Below are 22931 nucleotides of genomic sequence, written 5' to 3'. Positions count from 1 at the left end.
TTTTATATTAGACTGCTCTTTATTTCAAAACCTATATGTAATTGGCCTTGGCCGTTCTACTTAATATTATATAAATAAATCAATAAGGCTGATATTGAAATAAAAGACCTTTTATATTGTCATCTATATTTTACTTTGAACCTGTTAACTACACAAAAATATATGTAAACTAAATGAAGCCTTTATTTTATTGTAAGTGAAGTAATATCGCCTAATTGTGAACAGAACTATATTATAGTAACAACATGATACTATAAACTGCGTCTAGATGTCAGCGCCGTCTGTGGTAGTTGTGTAGAAGTTCAGCAACAATGTGAAGTACGACCACGCTGTTTTTATTATCTACAATAATACATAAGTAAATTATGTAACAAATATTAATAAAGATATCAAGATGCATGCAAAGTCCCCAACCAGCACTTGGCTAGCGTTGTAGACTCAAGGCCTAAGTCCTCCCTCATTTGGGAGGAGACCCCTGCCCGCTGGGCAAGGGCCTGACGGGGGATGGATACTGACAAAATAAACATAAAAAAACGGCTCCATAGTACATCTTCTTTTAGATAGAAGGCTATCATGTAATAGTTACAAACATAATAATACATACTTTAATAACTGTAAGAATATTACCGTGCTGTAGCTCGCCAACGAGATCGTTGAGAATCCGTATGTCGTTACGTGAATACTAGTTTGAGCCCTGAAACATAATGGTAAATTATTACCTGACGCCCCTTATCAAATATAAAATGTTTTATTTATTTAATTGTCGTCTTGTCTGTTTTACCTCTGTAACATGATCAAAACTGCACTTTTGATTCTCTTTGATCCATTGTACCAGCCGCTTTGATACAAAGCCTCGGCGAAATTATTACTCTGAGGATAAAAAGACAACATAAAACGTGGCTTATTTGAAAATACCAAATGTTTAGTAAAAACAAGAATTAATGGAAATCCTTATTTTGATTGTCAGTGTATGTGTATAATTATACTTACGGAATCCAATAGTTTCTGTCCATACCAACACAGCAGCCAGGTTTGTGAGAGCGCAGTCATTAGGAAAAACTTGTAAGCTACCTCATTCCATTTCTCGATCAACTAAACAAATCAAAATAAAAGCGTGAGAATCCGAATGTAAGCCACAAAAATTATTACAATTTCCATATGAGAAAAATAAATCATATTGGGATTTGATCAATTGGAACTAGTGCTTTAGAGAAAAATCTTACTAGAACCAACATTTCCGATGAGAGGTTTATAGCGGAAAATACTAAATGGAATCAAATTGATTCTGCTCTATGGTTCTTCAAAGATCCTAGGTACTTACCACACAGCAGAATCCGCAGAAACAGATAATGATAGAACTGTTCATGAAATTGATTAACAACGCGAAACTAAACATTGATTCTACGTCGCCTGCCAGCCTGAAAATACCATAAAAATTATTAACTTGCGTACATACACGTTTATAGTAATAAAGTAAGAATATAAAATATAGCTTGCGTATATCCACGCATAGAGTAATAAAGTAGACAAAAATACCTATTATTTGAACGAAAAGTTTAGTTTAATAGGTACCTGATCAATGCATGGTGTCTTTTCACAATGTCAATAAGCTCCCTCTGGTGGCGAAGTTCCCAATCACGATCGTTGTACGAGTTCAACACTTCTTTCTCATTTTGATCGAATTCCCTACTCGTAGCAGCTGTTTAAAACAATTTCCTAATAAATACTTTTATCACTTGTAAACAAAGTCTATTTAAAACGCAGTTTTAGAACGAAAATTCAAATGTCACTTTTCATTTTTCAATAAAGTTTCCAACTACCTACCTGTAATTGAAAAAGTACTGCATAACTTATTCAAAATTTTATTCTAAAATAATATAAAGTTAAGAAGTTTTTAAGATAACTGCTACTCACCTAGTGGATACGAGTCGATGAGCTGATGGTCTACGGGCACGTAAATAAGCCGGCGTACGCGTCGTGCAAGGAGATCTATCTGAACGGTGATGTGCGCCAGGTAGGTACAGAATAAGATGTCCCACGCTATGTTGAAGTGGATCACCACCGTTGCTAAACATACATCAAGAATAAAGGTAATTTTTTATTTTATTTAGTTAATAATTAATCTACTAATCGATGGGAGATGGTTTTACCCTCTGAAAAATAACAAATTATGCTCATCTTTACGGTTCGAGAAGTACGCTATCTTTTGTAAGTGCATATTTTGTATAAGTATTCTAAGACATTTAGGCAATTGAAAGAACATTTTTGTGTTATGGATTGCAAAATTTTATTTTTGTATAATTTAATGGATGTTTAAATTGTAGAAGTCGTATCTAATAAAGTTACTTCGAAGCTTTATAAAATCACTGATGTTTTTCGTAGTACTATCAGTAGGACACCAGTAGGTGTCATAAATTTTATACCAAGTGAGACTACTTAATGCCTCCTCTACACTACTCGCGAAGTTAAACGAGGTTAGACGAATAGAATAATGTAGAGAGGCTCTTGGGTTTACTTCGTCCAACTTTACCTCGCCTCAGCCGAGTTCCGTTTGTTGTCGGTTTTTGCGGCCGAGTCAAAGAACATGAAGATACGTACACCCTACACGAATGAGCTCCTCGCGAAGTTGAACGAATGTGAAGTGCATCACTTCGGACTTCAGTCAACTTAGTACCGAGTATTTCGCCGAGGAACTTCGCGAGTTGTGTAGAGGAGGCATTATGTAGTCTCACTTGGTATGAGAGGAGGAGAGGAGAGGAGGCATTAAACTAATAATGTCGTGTGTCTAACCGTCCCAAGTCTGTAGCACGAGTATAAACTCGTAGATGTAGGGCTGCAGAGGGTCGAAGGGCAGCCAGAACTCGAAGGGCAGGTAGAAGGACGCGTCGAAGCCGAGGTAGCGGTACAGATAGATGAAGTACGGCGGCGAGAGAAACGTCACGAGCAGCACGTTGTTGCACCAGTAGTAACCTGGTGGAAATGGATTTATATCGTCTATTCTCGTATTTGAACAATTCGAACTTTAGTTTTACGTTTCGGTACAAGTCGCTGTGGTAAAATGGCTAAGTTGAATAAAGTAACTACATAATTAACATACATGCATAAAATCACGCCTTCTTCCCATAGGGTTAGGCAGAGACCAGAGAACGTAATTAATTGCTGTGTATTTTTTGAGTATCATTATTAAAAAGTGTAGATGATGACGACAAATAACGTAAAGGTAATGAAACCGACATCTGAAAATAGACGTGCTATACCGTCCCTGAAAACGGGATGTGTCAGTTTAATAGAGATTATATGATTTTATCTGTACTCATTTGGAGCTCTCACGCGTTAATAAGTAGCACCATATTTGTACCCTTATTTGATGTGTTGTTTGACAAACCTTTTACAATAAAATTGAATTCCTTTAGCGCTGCGCTCATGATACGGTGTTCATCATCAGAGATCTCCCCCTGCGGCCACATGTCTCGTAGTTCATTGTACAAGTTCTCGAACACGCCGCGGTTGCATTTTATCTTCATTGATTTGAACAGAGCTGTTTGCGCAGACGAAACAAAAATGAAGTCATAAAATCAACTCATAATTTCAGAAGCTGACTATAATTTTATTTAAACATTCTTTAAACCACTTTCCAAAATTGGTAAAGCGAGACTTTTTTCTTAGATTCTAAGACCTCTAATCATAATACAAGAGTAATTAGGAAACCGAATATGCTTTTGGAAAGGCTAGATAATATCAGGTATATTTTTTCTATACCTAGACATATCTACTAACTAAAAGCTAAAAAATATAATGAAAGATTTGTGCAAATTGATATTACGATTATTCGATACAATAAATTGATATTACAAGAGCACGTACAGAGTACGCTGCAGCCGAAGCACGGCATCATGCGGAACAGCTCGATGGCGTCGCGGAAGGTCTTGGCGTTCACCGCCGTCATGATCATGCAGACCAGCTCCGAAGGGCCGCCGATCATCACGTTCATTATCTCGAACCAGTAGAACATGCTCCAGTATTTACTGCCGCGTACGTTTAAAAGAATTTTGTAATTAAAAAGCGAAGTGTAACATTTATGTTCATGTCTTTGCAATTGACTCCTGCTTTTTCTTTTATAATGAAGGAACTAGCGAACTCAATGCGCGGGCGCATAGTTCTCGAATTATTGCAGTCTGTCCGTTAAAATATCTCCATTGGTATATCGTCTCTTTTCCGTAACTTGTATAACAGTAGGGCATTAGGGCTAGTAAATGGGAACGAAGAGAAAACTGGCGCATTATTTATCTACACTTTTAGGAAGAGCAAGTCTTTGCCTTTGTCTTTGCGGGAGTGACAAACTTTTTGAGAATATAAAAGGAAGCTCTAGATACTTACGTACGAGCTTCGCTGATGTTGTGTGACATTCGCAGGCCCACCAAACTAAGAATCCTTTTGGAGATCACAAATGTGTCTTCGTAATCCTCTTTGGAATACACCTGGTACAAACTCGCATAGATAAAACCTTCATATCTATATTTATTTAATATGTTTTAGCCTAAACAATACAATACCAAACTTACGTCGCCGGATTTCAGAGCACAATGCAAAAACAAATGCTTTTTATATAATAATATACATTTTATTATATAAAAAGCATTTATGCAATTAATTTTATAAAGTTTATTTAATAGGAACTTACTTTTTCGTGCATTCTCGAGTTAGATTTTTGGTTGAAAAACCTTTTCTTCAGAAAAGACGTCATTTTGCTTCGCCGTGCAATTTCCTATTGTTCGGTATCGTAACATGAGGTAATTTTTTATTAATTACACAGTCTTATAGAAAAATACACCCTTTGTTAAAATACGCCTTTCTTATTTTGTTTAAGGTTCAGCGCAAACTATAGCGAAAAGATACTATTGTCTTATGGGGGTGATTCCGTGAGAACTTTCAAGACAAACTTTGACAAAATTGCACAAACGAAGTCTTACTTTTTAATCATTTCTTCAACAAACAGATTCCGAAGTCAAGAATTGCAAATCGAGGAACAGAAATACCAGGTAAGTGTCTACTAAATTATTTATGCAGAACTACGTCTACGCCAATTTATAACATACCTATCTAAATGTGCATCTTATTACGGGATTAAAATTGCGAAGTTTGAAAACGGGAAGAATCTATTAAGTAAACTTGGTATCGACTTGATATTTTTGTCGCAAGTGTGCGTGAAATCTTATAAAGCAGTTCCTTGTTTATATAATTATATTGTCGAAGTAATATTTGATGAGGTTCTGTATTCTTTGTGTCTTCCAACCCTTGCCGGTAATTAAAAAGAGTTTATTATAATTACACCACCTTTCCGCCTTACGAAACTTATATAAAATGTATAACGGGGAAAATAACATACTCAGACCGTGTGAGGTGATTATTAATTTATGTATTAGGTACTTCTGTTTAAAAAATAATTTGGTTTTTTCTTCTTAAGTGGTAGTGTACAACTAAACAAGATTCCTGAGTTTGATTCCCGAGTTTAGAAAACTATCTACAGGTTTATTGGAAACGGGGTAAGTAAAAAGTGCTTAAAATTATTTATTTTTATTAACTCTGATCTTTTTTGGCATAATGTGCATGATTGGTTTTCAATGTAGGATACATTGAAAACCAATCATGCAAACATATCAGTTCTCGTGGTAGTAGTATTTATTGCTATGTTCTTTGAGTACTAAGTATCTCAATATACCTACCATGTAAAGTCAATACCTACCTAATGTACTTAATTCTAAGCTCGATTCAAAATACTTAATTTTCAATATTTTCGTCTCAAAAGACCACAATTAAAACTTGCAGCCACCCAAAAATAGTTCTTGCTGGAGCCATGCCAATGTGACAAAACAATTGTCAGACATTTTCATCTTTCAACACTTTGTTAAACTATTATAAAATAATAAATAACGATGGAAAAGAGTGCTCGTTTCAGCTACAGCAACCCGAGAAGCCGTGCATGGACCGGAGTGACGGTGTTTTCAGCATACCTGCTGCTACTTATGGTGGAAATCTACATTGAGATCTTCGAGAACGGCACTCATTTGCGTATTTACAATAATGTTCTACGATATTGGAATAAGTGATGAGTACAATAGCAAAGCCATTGATGAATTGAAGCCAGAACTTTCTTCTTCGGATGTGGAGTTTGCAATATGCATCAGCAGCTCGGCAGATTTTCAAAGTCTTTGAAGAAAGTTGAATAATGTGCTATTTTTTTACGAATCGGGTAATATTCTACGAATGTGCATAATACCAGTATACCAGTTATTGTGTTAAATAAAACAAGAAAATATGTACTGTTTAAATACGAGTGTTTATTGAGATTTTCAGCTGCGTCGCCTTCTAATACGATGGGTATTGGGTATTATGTATTATTATTTTCGATTCGGCATCTCTTTTGAACACATGTATCGTATGTCGTGGATTTGAAAAGTTGTTATTTATCACGAATCAAGATACTTTTTCTCAAATTTTTTGAAAGTAGATTTTTTTTAAAGGTTTGGAGCAGATGAAATAAAACGGCAAAATGATTAATGTTGTAATTTTATTATCAACATCACACATACATGACTGTCCACAATATAATATTGTATAGTATATTATACTGTGCACAATATGTTTATCTACCTAAAAGTACAGTTCTTAATATTTAAACAACATAAATATTACTTAATCAACTATTAGAACTTCACTTTGGGTATGTGTTTCACTTACGGAACAATAATACATATTTTGGCGGTAACAAAATAAATAGAAAATGCACTTGAAAATAACATGAAATCTTTTAAGTGCTATAACAGAAGGTGGAAAGTGCAATCTATACAAATATGTTGAATTAACTATGTCGCTCGGGCCAGACTACTTAATGTAATTTAAATATCACCGATACTGTTAGGTAGTAAGTTTACTATTCTCGCGAATAGCATAACTTTTCACTCGTTTTTATACAAAATATATTGTACATTACATAATCATTAGCTACTGTAACCTACAAATACATAGACACTCAAAACATCGATTAAAACTCGTATATTTCGATCAATGTATATTTAATTCTGATTATAACCAAAAACAATATGGTATTTAAAATAAAAGTTAATAAATAAAATCACTTATAAAAACTTTGATTTGATGATTGAGGGTCTACGTTACAAACACTGCATACACTCCTTAATTATATCACACATACGATCACTACAGTGGCTAAATATTATATAATTTAAGATGTTTAAATCACCATGTCAATATAACTACCACCGCGGGAGCTGATGTCGACATTACAATGACGTTTAAAACATTTCTGTCCTATTAAGCGAGAGTCTTCTCTTAAAAGGTTAGGCCACCGTCTTTACGGAAAGGATATGATTTTCTTGACATGGTGTAAGGATATCTACTGGCCCGTTATTCGTGATATCGTATTTACTTCTTAGCGAAGTCTTCACCAGTCTTAATGTTCTTCAGTAGTTCGGGCATGGCGGCCTTGAGGAGTTCCTGCTCGTAAGCGTTGAGCTTGCCGTAGCCGAGGTTCTTCTCTACGCCGTTCTTGCCGAGGACTACGGGGTTGGCGAAGTACGCCGCCTCCGTGATGTCGGACTTCACGTACGCGCATTCTACTACGTTGGACTCACCCTGGAAAAATAAAAGTGGGGTTAAGATTGGCAATGATATACGAGGCAGGTGGGTAAGTGCCGTCTTTAGTTTTTCTTGTACTGTTTGTCGATCAAACCAGGTAAACCCATGAAATTAAGTTAGTTAACCAGGCAACTTAATTTGACAAAATGACTATTATGTATTATTTTGTTTTTAAAAAAGACAATTAAAAACAAATCCCACACTAAGTATTGCTTTTGTGTCGCGGGGACCTTTACAAACATAAAAACAACGGACACGCACACACCAAACACAAAAAAATTATGTGGAACACATAAATATTTGTTGCGTGTGGAAATCGAGCTCACGACCTCCTGACGCCATAGTAATTGCGTGGCGACCACCTTAACCACTTCGCCAAAGAGGTAGGCACTTAACTGTACTTTTCAATATTCTTTCATTTAACATATTAATGTGTATTGTAGAAATGTTAATATTTGTTGTATACTTACATTGAGACCCCTAAGTACGGAGCCAGCGAGACGGGCGCCGGCGTACGCCATGGAGAGGGTAGCAGAGCCACCGCCAGCCTTGGCCTTCACCACCTGCACAAAAAATACATACATTTAGATAAGCGTTTATGTAATAATTGTAAATTTCTTGGCAGAACAAAATATAAGCTGTCGCTCTGCCGCACATCTATACTAATATTATAAAGCTGAAGAGTTTGTTTGTTTGAACGCGCTAATCTCAGGAACTTCTGGTCCGATTTGAAAAATTCTTCCTGTGTTAGATAGATAGCCCATTTAACGAGGAAGGCACAGACTACATACCACCACGCTACGACCAACATTAAAAGATTAAGACTCATTCTCTATTATGTATTCTACGCAAGCGAAGTTGCGTGGGTCAGCTATGGATAGATATAGGTCTATTTGCACTGTCTTCTTCTGATGTAATCTTGAGTGAAATAATGTATTTTATTGATAGTTCTTTAACATGTGGCCTTAGTGATAATATAATAGACGAATGTCGACATTTAATTGAAGTAGACTTATAGGCACTTAGTTCATTGTACTAATTCCTTTGAATATTTATGGTATAAATGTTAATTACTGATGGTATTAGTTTAAATAGCTTGTTAATATTATGCTTTATAAGTGGATAACTTTAATCTAGGTTTTAGATAATCCAGTTACTTAACAGCCACAGCACTGCTGAGCAGCTGATAAGGCTAATTTAGCAAATCAAAAGCTCTTAGTTGTATTAATACAATATTACTTATCCTCATTAACCTACCACCATACAATTAACTAAACAGCAAAATCACTTTTTGTATAGAAATGCTGCCACAATGATGCTGACACCTATGTCATTGTGGCAGCATGTAACCTATAACATAATGATGGAATAGGTGATTAAATGTTGTATCTGTCTTTAATAATTTAAAATTTAACATACTTTAAGCATTTAGGATACATAATTTATCACACAATTACATAATATTATATTTTATCACATTTTAGGATTGATGTCTTTTTTTTCGTAGAAGGGTAAAATACTCTATCATCTGGTGACATACCTCAGTACCGGCCTCCTGGATCCTCTCAGTGAGGGCCTTGATCTTGCCCTGGTCGGAGAGCTTGACGGCGGGCTGGCTCTGGCTGAGCACGGGGATGATGGTGACGCCGGAGTGGCCGCCGATGACGGGCACGGACACGTTCGTGGGGTTCACGCCGTTGATCTCGCCGATGAACGCGCACGCACGGACCACGTCCAGGGTGGTCACTCCCAATACGCGCTTGGGGTCGTATACGCCAGCCTGGAAGAATAAAAAAACATATTTAGTTGTTATGTTGGCTAAGAACAAACATTTTGTATAAAAGTAAGACGCATATGAATGAAAAATAGAAAGATTTTAAAGGTTGTGTATCAAGTTGTGTTCCTTCCTCCTCTACCTATCTATTAAGGGGCGTAATGCACAATAAAAGTTATAGGATTATTGTATATTTTGAATATTTAGAGCTAGTAGGTATTTTGTTCAGTAGAATAATTTTAATAAGGCAGGTAGTTATGAGTCAATGCTATAAGAATTGAGTCTAAGAAATGTGGGTTTACCAAGAATATTATTGTTATACTTCCTTGCTCTTGGGTCGAATGCAGTTAGATATTTTCCTTAACCATTCAATAACATGGCATTGAGAATACTTACTGTGTAATTTTATATAATCTTAAATTAGTCGCGTATTGAAGTCCTAAATCATGTTTCAAATTCAAAATGGCCATTATTTTGTTAACTTATACAAGTATTTAAAATCGTCATATTATTATCATATTGAAATATATTATCTTAGTATTTTACTCAAAAATAAAGATTGATTAGTACTACTTATTGTAAAAAAAATGAAGCAAATAATATGCTTTTACTGGCATCTCCATACAAGTTTAAATTTTCATACTGGAACATATTTTAATTATGTAATATCTCAATATTTTTATTTATTTGTGCACCAACTACTTATTTAAAGCAATATCTTGTCTACTGTATCAACAAAAATTACATCATACAAAGTAATTTGTCAATATGATTCCATCACATCATTCATGTATTATTAAGAAAAATATTCCATATATTTATCAACAATATCACGCACAGATTCGATAACAACACATCTTAAATGACGCTTGTCTTCTTATCATGACTAATAAGTTTATACGACATACAAATTCAAGACCAATGTCAAATATTATAACAAAAAAAAGTAGAAAAGAGTGTGATAAAATAAAAATAAAATCGCTGCCACTGGTTTCTTTGGTCAACCCTTAATAAATGAGGGACTAGGCTTTAAGTCTACCACGCTTGGCCTAGTACGAGTTGGGGACTTTGCATACCTTCGAGAAAGTTGATAAAGTATTCTCAGGCATGCAAGGTTGCATCATGATGTTTCCTTCATCATCGTATCAAGTGATCATTATTTTGAATACACACATAATTTCAAAAAGTCGGGTGCTGACTGAGCGAGCAGCCTCGCGAGGCAATATCTAGGTCTATTTCTTTCAGATTGAAATGAGCGGGACCGAGATGCTACCTCTGGAGGCTGCTCGCTCCATCAGGACCCGGCTATTGGTGTGTTGCCTCGGGTTTGAACCGTCAACGACTATAAAAGCTCTATTTGCTCTTTACATACAGTATACTTAACGATACTCATATTTTAATTTCTACTCTATTCTAATCAGGCCATGTTAACATGTCTATCATTTGCGTATAAAATTATTAATCCGCCACTTCGTACGGTCACATTCTTTCCACCACGTGAACAGAAAAAATGAAGATGCAAGCCCTATTAAGGAAAGTTGTTTATTCAATTTCTACGACTTGAAAAGGTTAGAAGTGCAAGTCTTAGGTTAATCAACATCTTGCGTAAAAAGGTCATTGGTTACAGGTTATCAGAGATCAATGATAAGTATCTAATTATATCTGTTTAATTTATGAATGAGTCGGAATAGGCTGGTAGTAGGAAGTATTATGTCATTTACGCACACTTCATTATGATATTAATTACTTTTAGTAGTGAATGAGTAGTAAATACCTTTGGTTTAATGAGCTTAGGTATTACATAATTGTCTTTACGCAATCAATTGATTCAAGGGATATTACTGGTTTGATTGTACTGGTTAAGAAAACCTTAGCCAATACAGATTTTAGGTGGGACAGATACAGAGATGTTAGGTGATTCTGAAATGTAGATAAATTTATTCTTTACATAGAACCAATGTAACAAATGCTACTTATGTGACATATTATGTTTTAGCTTAGTGTGTAACAATATAACACATTTTAATTTATTAGGTCTCATAGTCTTAATAGGTTTCTCGATTGGTTTGTATTTATTAACGTTTGTTTCTTTATTTTTATTTTTTGTATGTTCCATTTCTACTTACTTAACACTGTCTGGTGAGATTTAGTTTAGAAGACGATTTGAGAATTAATTGATTTACTTTCAAGTGCAATAATGGACAGTAAATAAATATATCGTCATAGAATATTGTTTGTCTCTGTTATACGTTGACAACACGTGTGTTTTATCTGTGGAAATACTGAAGACTGCTGATGTCCAAGATTACGTCAATGAGAGCACGCACACCACGCGTGCACGGTATTATCATATTTGTACACAGATTATGTTATTATCAATAACTTTTACTGTGGTTTAATTAGCTATTAAACTGGTCCACGTGGCTATCCATATTATAAGTGTGTAAGACTGTCTGTCCATCTTTTATGTCGTCAATACCAAACCACTGGAATGAAATTCAGCATTGACATAGATAATTATTATCATTGAATAAAAACTCCATGCACGAGTTTCTTTTTTTTATATTAGTGATCTTGAAGAATATACTATAGGTAAGCATCTAGTTAAAAAGGTTGTAGTGTGCTCTAATTGTTGTCTATAGTCAACTTAATCAAGTCATCAGTTTAACAAATTACCAACTATAATTAAATAATTAGTAACATGAGGTTAAAAACTCTGCGTAATTTTATACACTACGACATGACGCATTGTCGGTTAGTAACACAATCATTGTAATATGAGATAACAAACTACGTACGACGAGTTTTTTATAGCTTTCGGTATCATGCAAAAACAAGTAGTCGTTGTAACATTACTTGCCTTTCCGCAAGGTTTTGTAAGACCGTAATACGAGGTGAGGAGGAGGTAAGTAGGGCAAGAATACGTAATACTATAGCTATGCTTTTTAACCCGTTGCTGTCCCACTGCTGGGCAAGGGTCTCTTCCCGAGCGAGGAAGGAGTTAGGCCTCCACCACTCTGGCCAATTTCGTGTTGGAGACTTTGCCAGAAATGTATTAAATAAGGTTTCATCATACTGTCTTCCTTCACCCACATTATAGTAAAACTGAGGTAAAATATAACTACAGATTTTGGAATGAAATTATAAATTAGGTAGGCCAAACTAAATGTAAATAAGCAGCCAAATTCATCGTGCTTGAGGTATCATTATGTTGAATTCTGAATAGTATACGATTACTTTAAAAGGAAATATCATAAAATAATCGTATGTTATTGATGCAGTCTTATTATATCGACAGTGTATAAACACGAGTCATATTATGCGGGCAGCAATATGAACATGAAACTGCTACTGCAAGTCGAACAAAGAAAGATTAAATATACACATCTTTTACATTCTTTCACATACGATCGATTGTCCTTTTATCTGCGGCAGGGATCAGTTTAAGAAACAAAGTATTTTCTATTGTGTCTGGTAAGTCGGTAATCACTTGACCACTATAAGTAACATATTTTTAAAGACATTCATCTTTTTCATAAAAAATATCGTCGTAAAATCTTTATCAAATCAAGAAGAAATATACCGTCAGCAGTAAGGGCAATCTGGGTAACTTTAAATCATTTGGGTAACATTGACAATGGGAATATGAAGTAGTTTCGATTATTTTTTCATATATGAAACCTTTCTTTCCCAAGATACAGCCTGGTGACAGACAGTCAGATAGACAGACAGCGAAGTCTTAGTCAAAGGGTTTACCCTTTGGGTAAGGGATCCCTATAACCTAACTTTCCTCAAACACATACTTACATCAAAGAGCTCCGTACCTACATCATGTACATAATAGTTCGTATCACGGAATGTATCGTAAAGTTATTGATAGTATCATGTTATCACGTATGCAGGTACGGTGTTATCGGTAAGGTGAATTACTTGTGATATCAAACCGCTTCACGGCAATCGTGCCAAGCCATAGGAAAACTGGACGATTTAGTTATTTCTATAATTACGTTCCGTTTTACATAGTAACTAGGTTTATTGCACCTGTTTGCGCAATGGGCAAGACGCGTAGGAGACTAAAAAAAAATTACATAATATGCAATACGATCGAAACGTCGAGTAATTGTAAGTCGGGTTTTAATATCCAATCGCGTGAAAGACTCGTTGCATTATAATATATGTTTACAATTAATTCATTGTTTTAATTCATTTTTTTATTGACCTTGCTCTACAGGTTTTATGACAAAGACTAGAGTTTGGTAACTACGGGTTAAGTTAATAAACTGAATGATAAAATGGCAGACGGACTTAACGATTTACTAGAATATTTGTTTAGATTTGTTGATTGAATAACAATAGATTTGGAATTTGGTTTTTAGTATCGCCGGTAAACTTGCTGAATCATTGCTTAATAATTTATCAAACTCGCTGTATGGAAATTTTCAAAACGTTATTTGCACATACAGAAATCACGACAACCTATTAATTATCACTATGTTCAGTACTTTCTGATGTTCTCAAACTGGTAACTTTCGGCAATCAGGCCATAGATTTAGGAGTTAGATGAATTAATGAGGTGTATGAACATTCTAACGTAAATTAGATCAATAGTACTTATACAACCTGGGAATCAAATCCGAGTCCTCATTCTTAGCATTCCCATACAATATTGCCTGCGCTACAGGTAGTTAGAGCATAATATGTTTCAAACTTCCTTAAAAGTTGGATAAAAAGAATCTTCAACAAATAATAATCTACTACAAAAATTAGAGTTTCTGTTCTTACCTTCTTCAAGACCTCAGAGGCAATAGGCACCATGGAGTTGACAGGGTTGGTGATGATGGCCATGATGGCTTTGGGGGCCTGCGAGGCGACCACGTTGGCGAGGTCGCGGACGATCGACGCGTTGGTGTTGAACAGGTCGTCACGGGTCATGCCAGGCTTGCGGGGCACACCGGCGGGGATTACCACCAGGTCGGCACCTGGGTTATGAGGACTTAATTAGCCAAGTTTTTTATTTTAAGAGATGAAATAAAGTAGCTGGCTAGCGAGGTTCCTAATTTGCTGCTTATATTTTTTTATTATTGTGTAAGTAAGTAAATCTTTATTGCATTGACTGAGTATAGGTACACAGGTGTTATAATACAATGTGGACTGTGCTAAAGAAATAGTTAAATGAAATATTTTCTATTGCACTTTATACCAACATTTTAAGATATTTTTAAATTCAAAATATCTTCTGTTTCATAAACTTTGTACAAATTATTTGAAATAGTTGAATAATTTTTGACCATTTTGAAACAGCTTGAGCATGAGAAGAAATAGCAGGAAACTCACAGCTTGAGAAACATTATGTGCTAAACTTCTCAATTACATGATTTAAATGATGACTTACAGATAACTTACTTACTTTTAGCAGTAGTTTATCTATTCCATAGCATTTAAACTCTTAAACTTAAAAAAAAGCTTTTGAATAGGTAATCTATTGCTAAATGTACTCAGAAACCAGGCATAGGTAGTTTTATAAATACATTATGCACCTTATTCAAAAGTAAGCACTTACCAATGAATGTACATTGTGCATTTATATTCAAAAACCATCACAGCTGTATCCATACATTGTAATATGTTGTCTCTGATGTAATAAGGCGAGAGTAAATGATCATAGCAGGTAAATGCATTTCAAGGTGAGATTTAATAGCAGAATAGAGACTACTTATAATGATTGCACTCACATTAATGGTAATTTATGAATGGCAATTATATGAGCTTTATCAGTTATCACATAGATGCTAACTTATATTACAAATAAATCAGTTTCTAACTTTGGTTACCAATGTGATAAAATTCAACAAAAAATATTTAAAATACTTATCAGTACATTCTTGTACAAAATAAGCAGGTTTGAATGTCAAGGACAAAATATTTCCGTGAAATAGGCCCGTCTTACGTCAAACCAGTATTCTGTTCCACATAGAAAACCTTGAGTATTCTAAATTTAGCGCAAACATCAATGAACTTGAACATTTTAAGGTTATGTTATATAACAGGCAAATAAATGTTTTTATTTGTATACTACTTACCCTTAATCGCATCGGCGAGTTGCTCGGGTCCCTTGTGTCCTGTGACCTTGGCGGGGGTGTCCATGTGCGACAGATCGCAGGCTACACCGGGGGTCACGGGGGCCAGATCGTACAGAGCCAGGTGGGTGACCAGAGCATTCTGCTTCAGCAGCAGGGACAGGGGCTGGCCGATACCACCAGACGCACCAGCTACTACAACTTTGTAGTTTCTCTACAAAAATTACACCATAATTTTCACAAAATTTTCGACAACCCTCCAATTACTGTTTCACAAAATTTTTATAAAAAATCCATTTACCTGGGAGGTGGTGGAGAAGTTCTTGGCGCCATTCTGGACAGCCACAGCAGCAACCGGTTTCAGAGCACGAGAGAACATTTTGCGTCTATTTTTCAGTAAAAGATACTATTTTATGAAGACAATAGTGTGTATTTCCACCTGACCCCGCCGACCTTTCGCAGATAACTAGTGATGTAACATTATATTTTATCTGTCAGTTGATCACGTCATACTCGTCAAGGTTGACCATAGTCACTTAGTAAAAAATGAAATTCAATTACGTCTTAAATCTCAAATAGCTATAAAATAGAAAACGTTAAAATTATTTCAAATCTTAATAGTTTTGGTCGAATTTTAACATTTAATATTAAAATGATTTAGACAAAGTTTCCCAAATCACAATAATTTAAGCTTGTCCTTTTCTTCTATGCTCCTTAGCTTGACATCCAGTGACATGGCCGATTGACGCAGAGCTGACTGACACTAATGACAGCTCTAGTGATGAAAACAATTCCTCGATTTTCATTGAATTTTTGAAAGTAAACAATAATATATTATCCTAGTGGTCTGTTGTTCGCAAAAACACCAAAATGAACGTGATACAAGCGGTGAAGTTGTATATAACCAAGATGACGGAGGAGAGTGGGCCGGGAATGAAAGTTATTCTCATGGATAAGGAGACTGTAAGTTGTACGCCCATCGATTTTTACCATTTCTGAGCTGCTTTGTTACCTGTTACTTCATCGAGATGCGAAAGATAGGTGCTTGTAGCCTTTGATGTTATTAAGCTGCTCTAAAACTACCTTACAGCTTGAAGAGTGCCAAATTTCATTTCAATCACCTTGACTTGATTAGTGATGTGCAAACATAATCATTGAACTACAATCCAATTGGACTCTAAGTTTCTTTAATTTGATTAAGAACAACATAAGGTTGTTACTAGAAACCCAAGCCTATAGCATTTTATATTTTAATATTATGCAAGATAATATTTTTGAGTATTGATAAACTTTATTGCCAGTCCTAAGATGCAAATTCAAATCACTAAACAAACTTTTAATTCCTTCATTATATTATATAGAGCTAATTGGAATATGTAACTGGGACTACACAGCGCCATTTTCATTCTTCATACTATTGACTTCAAATTCTGAATTATTAAAAAATCACACATTTTTTTTCAGACTAGCATAGTCAGTATGGTGTTCAGCCAATCAGAGATATTGCAGAAAGAGGTGTATTTATTTGAGAGGATTGATAGTCAGTCAAAATGGGACAACATGAAGCACATGAAATGTATTGTGTTTATCAGACCTACTTCTGAGAATATCTCGCTATTATGTAGAGAACTCAGGTATCCTAAATATGGAGTGTATTTTATATGTAAGTAGATACTCATCACTTTTATTTTAATTTAAAACTTGCAACCAACAAACAAAATAGATAATAAAGAATGAAGACTTGTCTTAAGATAAACATTAAGCTCAGAATAATAAGATGGTTGAATTTGACTGAACAGACTGTTCAATTGGTCAAATACTAAAGAATATAGATATCTGAATGTGAAATGTAAGCATAGATTAATAACAACTGCAATGTTAATGGCTCTATTGTCTTTGTTAACCTTCACAAAGTTGTATGGAAAATACTGTAACTCATGTTTTTAGTAGTTTACTTTACACCTTAAATAGTTTTCAGCTATGAAAATTTAATACACTCCAGCTATAGTTTATCTTTTGTATAGATTTCAGTAATGTGATTTCAAAGGCTGACATCAAGACCTTGGCAGAGTGTGATGAGCAGGAGACTGTGAGGGAAGTTCAGGAAGTGTTTGCTGACTATCTTGCTGTGGACAGACATCTGTTCTCATTCAATATTGTGGGCTGCCTACATGGTAAGATATACTACTCTTGCAGATAGTTTAGCAATTATTCAAAATCAATATACATACAAAATTATTTTGTTTATTTAAGGCGCAAGAGTAAGGCTATGTATTTTGAACATAATTATAAGATCAATAATATTTAAGTGAAGTTAAAATAGCTTTTAGCATACTTTTCTTATCAAACCAACTACTGACTTTTACTGTACTTCAGGTATTTGCCATGTACTATGTCAAGCAGTGCCTTAACATATACTATATGGTTTTAGGTCGATCATGGAACCAGCACCATCTGCAGCGCTGTGCACAGGGTATCCTCGCAATGCTACTATCAGTTAAACGCCGCGCCGTCGTCCGTTACGAAGCAGCCTCGGAACCTTGTGCGAGACTCGCCGAGAGAGTGCGCGATCTACTGCGAAGAGAGGCTGTGCTTATTGATAATAATATACCATTCAATGGAGAGATACCTACGCCACAGCTGCTGATTGTGGATAGGAGAGATGATCCTGTTACACCTTTACTGAGCCAGGTAAGAGATCATTTACTTACAGCTATGCTTTGATTAGTACTTCCAGTATCATAATTCAGAAAGTGACATTCCCAATCATCTGCATTTCACATCATTGGGAGTCGAAATGGTTGCTCTGATGGACGAATTAACAGGGAGAGAACATTAGATACAAAAAAAAATATTCAATATAGCCAAGCTTATCCATTCATAACAAAATCTTAATAAAGATCACGTCTATCAACATTTTTGTAAATCCTCCCTGACCATATACAAGACCATAATAATATTTCAAGTTTTGTATTGGTTTTAAAGTAAATATGGTTTGTTAGCTACTCGTTTTACGTCATGTTGTTGTTGCCTGATATCAAATAAACGATTTTGTTAAATACTTGCAGTGGACATATCAAGCGATGGTTCACGAGCTCCTCACGATCAACAACAACCGCGTTAGTCTGGCGCACCTGCCCGAGGTGCACAAAGACTTCAAGGAGGTGGTCCTGTCTTCAGAACAAGACGAGTTTTATGCTAAGGTATATTGTAACTCAATCATAAAATTACTTAGTTTTGATTCTTCTTAGAATAGAATCCATATCATATAGATCCATAGTATCCTGCTAATATTATAAATACAAAAGTTTGTGTATAGTTGTTAATATTTCACGCAATAATTAATTGCGCGAACGAGGTCGCGAGCAGAAACTAATGTGATGTGTCATTATCTCTTTTGTAGTACATACCTAAATTAACATTTATGTTCAGAAACCTCATTCTATGTTACCGTTTTTACAGAATCTCTATTCGAATTTCGGTGAAATCGGTCAAACGATGAAGTCGTTGATGGACGAGTTCCAGAAGAAAGCGAAGAGCCACCAGAAAGTAGAGAGTATAGCTGATATGAAGAACTTTGTAGAACAATATCCATTATTCAAGGTATTACCCTAATTATACACTATTTGCTGCACTATAGACTGCTAAAGAACTAACAATTTTGTAAGAAGGTCTAATTGAACTGTAGAAAACAAATCCAGGGTTTCGAGGTATTTTAAACTATACTTGGCTGAAAGTAATACAAATTCTATATAAAACAAATTGATATATTCATGATGCCTAAAAGTTTTTTCACTCTTTCCAAAACAAAGTATCTTTTTATTTGTTAAAAGATTGCGTTATCTATAGCGGAAGGCAATATTAACATCGTACTAATGTATATCACTTATCTATGTGTGAAATGTTTGTAGAAAATGTCGGGTACGGTGACGAAGCATGTGACGGTGGTCGGTGAACTGTCCGCGTGTGTGACGCGACACAATTTGCTGGAAGTTTCTGAACTAGAGCAGGAAATCTCTTGCCAGAGTGATCATTCCAAACATGTGCAGGTATGAACTGTTTTTATATAGGTACGTTAGTCGTAAATGAACTATACACTTTTGACTTTCAATTAGTTCATTTGTCAAACAAAATGCAATTATTCATGTTTAAGTAATTTTTTACCACCTGAGTGACATTTGGGCTGTGAGGATAATGAACTTGCATTTATATCTCAAGAAAAGATATGACTGAGAATTCTGACCGACTGTGATTTTGCACCCCAAACATCAGCGTTATACCGAAAAGCATAGCTTAGCAAAGCATATAGCTGCTTGGGAGAGGTCTCTCATGAGCGGTGGATCTCAGTAGGCTGATTATTTATTGATAAACCAATATTAAAAACCCTGTATTAATTTCCAGCGTCTCAAGAACCTCCTATCAAACCCAGCAGTCCGTCACCACGACGCAGCCAAACTCGTAGCACTATACGCACTACGGTACGAGAAACACGCCAGTAACGCGCTCCCCTCGCTCATAGAAGCGCTTAAGACACGAGGCGCGCCGGAACAGCTCGTGAAGAGTGTGGTCAACTTGCTGGAGTATGGAGGAGCACACGCCAGGCAGAGCGACCTGTTCGGACTGCAGGATGCTGTCAAAATTACTAAAAGGCTTTTTAAGGTGAGATAATGTTAAGGTTGATCATCAATGCTTGGATCGGATTTATACAATGAACCTAATGTACTGCGCCCACCGGCATATTGGTGCCAAAGAAATTAATACAAGATGACAAATCCTTACGATCCAATTTGGACGCAGTGGACATAGCAAAGACAACAAAACAGGTTTCGTAGAAAAGCTAATTTTTGTGTTGTTGTTAGCATAATACCATCATAGAAATGGACAAAGAAACTCCCGAACATATTTTATTTAAAAGAAACAACCACAAAGAACCGCTTTTAAAACCTTTTAGTTAGGGGTACAAATAACGCCAACACTTTAATTTCTTATTTCTGTGTATTTACAGGGTCTAAACGGCGTAGAAAACATCTACACGCAACACACACCACTTCTAAAAGACACACTCGAAGATCTAATCAAGGGGAAACTTCGAGAAAATCTCTACCCGACATTAGGAGGCGATGACACAGCTTACGGTCGACGTCCCCAAGACATTATAGTGTTTATTGTAGGGGGCGCCACTTATGAAGAGGCGTTATGCGTTCATCAGATAAATCAGGCGTACCCGGGTGTAAGAGTAGTGTTAGGAGGCACGACAGTACATAATTCTACATCATTCTTTGAAGAAGTGAAGGCAGCGATGCAAGGAGTACATAGAACGCATACGAGACACATTAGAAATGTATAAGATTGTATGAAATTGTAGGGTACCTGAAGATTCCCATTGCATTTAGTTCAATGGTTTCGAGATTATTTAAGCTGTATGTTTAATCTAAAGAAGGTAAATGTGTATCTTTCCAAGCTTAACACTAGTTTTAAAAAGATTAACCCCTGGTTTCTTAGGTAAATTTAGCGGTAGTTTATCTATTTGAATGAATTGATAAACTACCGCTAAGTGTACTCAGAAACCGGGGGTAAATTGTATGACGTTGTATCCAAGCAATATTGTAAGAAAGGAATAAGTATAGGGCGTTAGTCATGTATCGACTTAACTATCCGTTATGTAAGTTATTTTAAGTATTTATCAACTATGTGTAAGTAATAAATGATTTCTATCCGAATCAGAGTTGTTTACTTTCTTATTACCAACATATTATGATAACACTAGCTGACCCGCGCAACTTCGCTTGCGTCACATAAGAAAGAATGAAAAAAAAATCCCCGTTTTTGTAACATTTTTCGTTGCTACTCCGCTCCTAATGGCCGTAGCGTGATGTTATATAGCTATAGTTCGATAGCCTAAAGCCTTCCTCGATAAATGGTCTATCTAACACTGAAAGAATTTTTCAAATCGGACCAGTAGTTCCTGAGATTAGCGCGTTCAAACAAACAAACAAACAAACTCTTCGGCCCTTCTCCCATTACGATACTTGTAGGGTACGATACTCGAGTATAATACTAGTTGGATACATGTTCGCTACCCGATGCTCGCATATTATGCAACTTAAAAGTTACTAAATTCATCATTTGTGCAAACTCGTTTTTTGTAGACTGACGTTATGTCGAGCGACTCCAGTGACGATGAAGCTCTTGCAGTTTTTTTGTTCTCAATTTCTCACAGTTTCTATAGCACCTAGGAGCTGTGAGGAACTGAGGAACTATCTATATTATCAAATGTTAGATTCTGTCAAACTTGAAACGTGGTGGAACTATATAGTTCCGCGAACATGTTTCCTGAACATAGTTCCAATTAGGAAATGAATGATTCCATGTTCAATCCGCTCCCGAACATGTTAAGCGCATGTCTACGCGAGACGCGACGCACAAGCGACCAACACGGCGGGTATCGCGAGACTAGTCGCGAACGCGTAGAATACCAGTATCGTAATGTGAGAGTCTCCATACAAATGTATGTGAGATACTTCGTGGCGACTAGTCTCCGAAACTAGAGTCGCGCGGGCGTATCGTAATGGGAGAAGGGCTTTCAGCTTTATAATATTATAGCTGACCCGCGCAACTTCGTTTGCGTGTATCCCGCTACTTCGACAAATACAGTCAACGCACCAACACATATTGGATACTAATTTTCAATTCACAATAACTTCTCTTTCCCTTAACCGCGTTTAAAATATTAAAATGTTTTTTGGTTTCTGTGACTCTTCTTTGATCGCCCCCCCTATCAGTTCTTGGAAAAAATATTTAAGTAATGTACAGATTTTTTTTTGTCTTATATGTATAGATCAAAGTCGTAGTACCTACTTTTTAATATTATTTATTTTTTATGTACCGTTTTTTTATATTTTTTGTTGTTTTTTTTATGTACTTACCTACTTTTGTTATATACATCTAACTATTATTTTTTTGTTTACTTTTTAAATTATTTACATTCTACATTTTATTACTTTTACTTATTTTTTATTTACATTTATTTTTAGAAGATTAACTTTGTCTACATTTTTTGAAATATAATGCTATTTATAGGGGCGCTGCCCCCGCCGCCGCGGCCGGCCCGTACCGTGCCGCAATACTAATATCGTGATATCTCCTAAACTATATGTCTAAATAACACACTGTAAACTGCAAAAATAATCTAAATTAAATGCTCGTGATGATGAACTTACTTATTTTGATAAGGATATATGTATTATTGGTTATATCACCAGTTAAACATCACCCAACGAATTAAATGTTTTTTTAATACAGAAAAGTAGTTTTTGTGACTTAAATAAAAAAGCTGGATATATGTCATCGCGGACTTTTTTGTAGAACTAATAAAGACCAATGTTTTTGCTATACATTGTTCTTACTTGTATCCAGCGGTATAA

At 35.6% G+C, this 22931-nt stretch overlaps 3 protein-coding genes across 3 annotated transcripts; 1 reads left to right on the top strand and 2 right to left on the bottom strand.

Moving 5' to 3' along the window:
* Positions 1-139: 139 nt before the first annotated feature.
* On the bottom strand, positions 140-4759 carry LOC142981367 (odorant receptor 4-like). The gene is made up of 12 exons (XM_076127232.1): positions 4682-4759; positions 4378-4478; positions 3865-4025; positions 3386-3538; positions 2791-2970; positions 1915-2067; positions 1573-1699; positions 1322-1418; positions 991-1092; positions 782-870; positions 628-694; positions 140-342 (listed from the first exon to the last, which is right to left on the bottom strand). The coding sequence occupies exons 1-12, from the start codon at positions 4742-4744 to the stop codon at positions 265-267; spliced, it is 1371 nt and encodes a 456-aa protein (XP_075983347.1). The 5' UTR covers positions 4745-4759; the 3' UTR covers positions 140-264.
* A 1792-nt stretch (positions 4760-6551) lies between these two features.
* Positions 6552-15985, bottom strand: Mdh2 (malate dehydrogenase 2). Its single transcript, XM_076127327.1, has 6 exons — positions 15809-15985; positions 15511-15721; positions 14213-14409; positions 9197-9436; positions 8127-8219; positions 6552-7653 (listed from the first exon to the last, which is right to left on the bottom strand). Exons 1-6 carry the CDS (start codon positions 15884-15886, stop codon positions 7444-7446), a joined length of 1029 nt encoding a protein of 342 aa, XP_075983442.1. The 5' UTR covers positions 15887-15985; the 3' UTR covers positions 6552-7443.
* A 264-nt stretch (positions 15986-16249) lies between these two features.
* Vps45 (vacuolar protein sorting 45) lies at positions 16250-21228 on the top strand. The gene is made up of 9 exons (XM_076127859.1): positions 16250-16470; positions 16972-17170; positions 17532-17681; positions 17939-18198; positions 18576-18710; positions 18970-19110; positions 19419-19556; positions 19909-20166; positions 20513-21228. Exons 1-9 carry the CDS (start codon positions 16378-16380, stop codon positions 20852-20854), a joined length of 1716 nt encoding a protein of 571 aa, XP_075983974.1. The 5' UTR covers positions 16250-16377; the 3' UTR covers positions 20855-21228.
* Positions 21229-22931: the final 1703 nt, after the last annotated feature.

The sequence above is a fragment of the Anticarsia gemmatalis genome, chromosome 20 (genome assembly GCF_050436995.1).
Source record: "Anticarsia gemmatalis isolate Benzon Research Colony breed Stoneville strain chromosome 20, ilAntGemm2 primary, whole genome shotgun sequence".
NCBI lineage: Eukaryota > Metazoa > Arthropoda > Insecta > Lepidoptera > Erebidae > Anticarsia > Anticarsia gemmatalis.
This window is presented reverse-complemented; position numbering and strand designations above follow the sequence as displayed.